The sequence below is a fragment of the Opisthorchis viverrini genome, assembly GCF_000715545.1.
Source record: "Opisthorchis viverrini unplaced genomic scaffold opera_v5_137, whole genome shotgun sequence".
Classification (NCBI taxonomy): domain Eukaryota; kingdom Metazoa; phylum Platyhelminthes; class Trematoda; order Opisthorchiida; family Opisthorchiidae; genus Opisthorchis; species Opisthorchis viverrini.
Genome location: NW_008751790.1, coordinates 1,078,652 through 1,081,586, shown reverse-complemented (window position 1 = coordinate 1,081,586; position 2,935 = coordinate 1,078,652). Strand labels below are relative to the sequence as shown.

Below are 2,935 nucleotides of genomic sequence, written 5' to 3'. Positions count from 1 at the left end.
GGTGCGCTCCATATTACTATATGGATCAGAAACCTGGCCGCTGCGCGCCGAGGACGTCAAAAGACTTTCAGTGTTTGACCATCGATGTCTTCGGAGCATTGCCCGAATCTGGTGGGAACACCGGATCAGGAATTCTGAAGTACGTCGAATGGTATTCGGGAGAAATAACTCACCCTCGATAGATGAATTGATCACACTGCACAGGTTGCGTTGGCTTGGCCACGTGCTGCGTATGCCAGTCGACCGACTTCCTCGAAGGGCTCTTTTCGCCCAACCATGTGAAGGGTGGAAGAGAGTCAGAGGCGGTCAAACAATGACTTGGCAGCGAAGTATGAAGGCCATTACCAACAAAGTCAGCTGCGCTGGTCACTGCCGTCTTTCTGGATGGGGAACCCGAGACGGTCCACATCAATGGCTAGAGACATTGTCAGACATGGCCCAGTCGCGCCCTCAGTGGCGCTCGTGCCTTCAATGCATAGCTTCTTTTCCATCCCCCCCCCGCTTGACAACTCACTGACAGTGCTGGATTTATGCACCAATTTACCAGCTCGCGCGTGCAATGCGCAGCTACTTACCCCCCAATCATCGGTGAACGAAACTGTGGCAGCTGCAACCAGTGTACGACCAGTACGCGGTTATTACAGCTGATAATGATGATGATGATGATTACGGGTATGGTTTGGTTCTGACACAAACAAAACCATTGGTCACGGAAATCGCCACCGACAGAGTTGAAAATATGCCCTAAGAATACGGATTTTCGGTTTGTTTACAGGTAGTCAGTGGTTCTGACACAAACAAAACCATTGGTCACGGAAATCGCCACCGACAGAGTTGAAAATATGCCGAATACGGATGATAATGATGATGATGATGATTACGGGTAGTCAATGGTTCTGACACAAACAAAACCATTGGTCACGGAAATCGCCACCGACAGAGTTGAAAATATGCCCTAAGAATACGGATTTCGTCGTCGGTTTGTTCACTCAGCTGGCCAGTTTGATTGCAGATACTTGATTACCAATCGATGTGACATCATCAGTGTGTAAAGGGTGTAAAGTGGAGTATATCGATGCGTCAGTGGTTGTACGCTCAGTAGTGGAGCTTGTGTGTTAATGTACATGCTGCTAGTCGGAACTAATCGTCGGCCATGATTAATTGTTCAGTTAGTCAGTTTTATTGGCTGGTTTATTGTGCGTCCAGATTGGTCGGCGACGGACTATGAGCATGGGCAAGAGTAAAGGAAGCCAAACCCAAAGGTCACGTGGTTGCCGACCAATATGGGTGCAGAATAATAGATCAACCAATGGACAGCCAATCATAAACGTTCAGCTGTAGCACCCTTTCGGTGCCCAACTCTCATTCCATTCAAAGAAACCATGAGGGGTTGGATACTGCCAGGTTGTCCAAGCATAGATAGGGAAAGTCGAGAGGCAGAGGTAGGGTTGGAACCATAGACTGTCCGGTCAATAAGTTGGCGCTCTAACCACAGCCATCTAGTCCCGAACCAATCATGATCGACGGTCAGTCCTGACTAGCTGCACGTATATTAGCACACACGCACCGCTACGCCCCATTTTACTCCTAAGCAGCGCACTGATGATGCCATCTCGATTGGTGATGAAACGATGCAATAACACTGACCAGACCAGCGAACAATCCAACGACCACGTACACTATCTGACCTTCTAACACGCTGCTCAATAACACGTGTTGCATGATGAACCTGGCGAACTAAACGATATTTGAACCGTTTGTGGCCGCTCACTGATCTTTTTTCAGGCCCTTCCATTATGTAACCATGAAACTCCATTATAAAGGAGGCGTGTCACCTTTGATTGTGGACATTTAAGCCTCTGATTGTCTAAATCACTCAATGTTAGTATGATGTCATCATGCTACTCAAAATTTACGTGTCGGTATACGCCAAAACTGCTGTACTAATGGAGATTGGTAATCGCCATACATAGGAATATTTTGCGACGGAACCTATATGCTACTCTAGTCTGTCTGTTTTTTTTGCAGCCCTATCTTCACAGAAACAGTATCCTGGTGATTCGCTTCAATGAATTTGCTCGAAGTGCTCATAATTCTGTTTTTTTTTGCCGTGATTTTCCTGTATCAGGACAATATCTTTTAGCATAGATTTGGATTGTGTTGTTGAATTTTCTTTTGAATTTTGCGGTAATATCCGATCCTTCTAGAGATAATCCGTGTAGCGATTTAAAGTTTCGCCGTTACTCACGTATTCAAACCTGCATTCAACATATTCAGCCCATTATGTGTAGCATGTATTTGGCTTTCCAGCCCAGTTCGTTTAGTACTTTCGGGTCTTCGCCTTCGAGGACAAATTTAGTTATCCATCACGTGTTTTTGTGTGTGTAACTACTCAGAATGAAGTTCTAAGGAAATTCCAAGAAGTACAGATTGTACCAGTTGATGCAGTGTAAATTTTTCGGTTCGTTCGTTTGAGGCATTTAATATCAGACTTAATCAATTAGAATCTTTCACACTATGATTATTCACCCAATATTGACTATGAACACTGGTATTCTCGGAAACACGTAGATTCGTTTGAAGGCCTTTAATTGTGAATGGATTCGAGCGATTACACCGTCACTCGTGAGCCAACAAAACCTGTCCAGTTATGTGCCGCTGAAAAAGCATATTGGAATGTATGAAAGTTCAGTCCTGTGCCGTTCCAACTTGGACAGCGCATGTGAGACAAACCAATCTTGTGAATATATAGTTTCCTATGCGTACTCTCTTCGGTTTATTTTCATTTTTCTTTTGTCATAACGTAACTTCTTTTATTTTCTCGTCAGAACCCATACGCTTTCAACTGTCCAGCGCTCAGTTGGCTCACGTTGCACGTACGGCTGTTTGCTTTCTGGACACTCCACTGTAGATACATGTAATATATATATATATA

The 2,935-nt window shown here is 44.7% G+C and overlaps 2 protein-coding genes across 2 annotated transcripts in view; one reads left to right on the top strand and one right to left on the bottom strand.

Annotated features, from left to right (window-relative positions):
- T265_06468 (hypothetical protein) overlaps positions 1 to 1,126 on the bottom strand; it is a gene marked incomplete at both ends in the record, with an annotated part of 10,210 nt that extends 9,084 nt beyond the window's left edge. Inside the window, 2 exons of the mRNA XM_009171736.1 lie at positions 174 to 415; positions 1,025 to 1,126. Of these exons, the coding sequence (XP_009170000.1) occupies positions 174 to 415; positions 1,025 to 1,126 (344 nt within the window). The remainder of the gene's footprint in view (positions 1 to 173; positions 416 to 1,024) is intronic.
- T265_06469 (hypothetical protein) overlaps positions 1 to 2,129 on the top strand; it is a gene marked incomplete at both ends in the record, with an annotated part of 12,607 nt that extends 10,478 nt beyond the window's left edge. The window contains one exon of the mRNA XM_009171737.1: positions 2,029 to 2,129. The remainder of the gene's footprint in view (positions 1 to 2,028) is intronic.
- Positions 2,130 to 2,935: the final 806 nt, after the last annotated feature.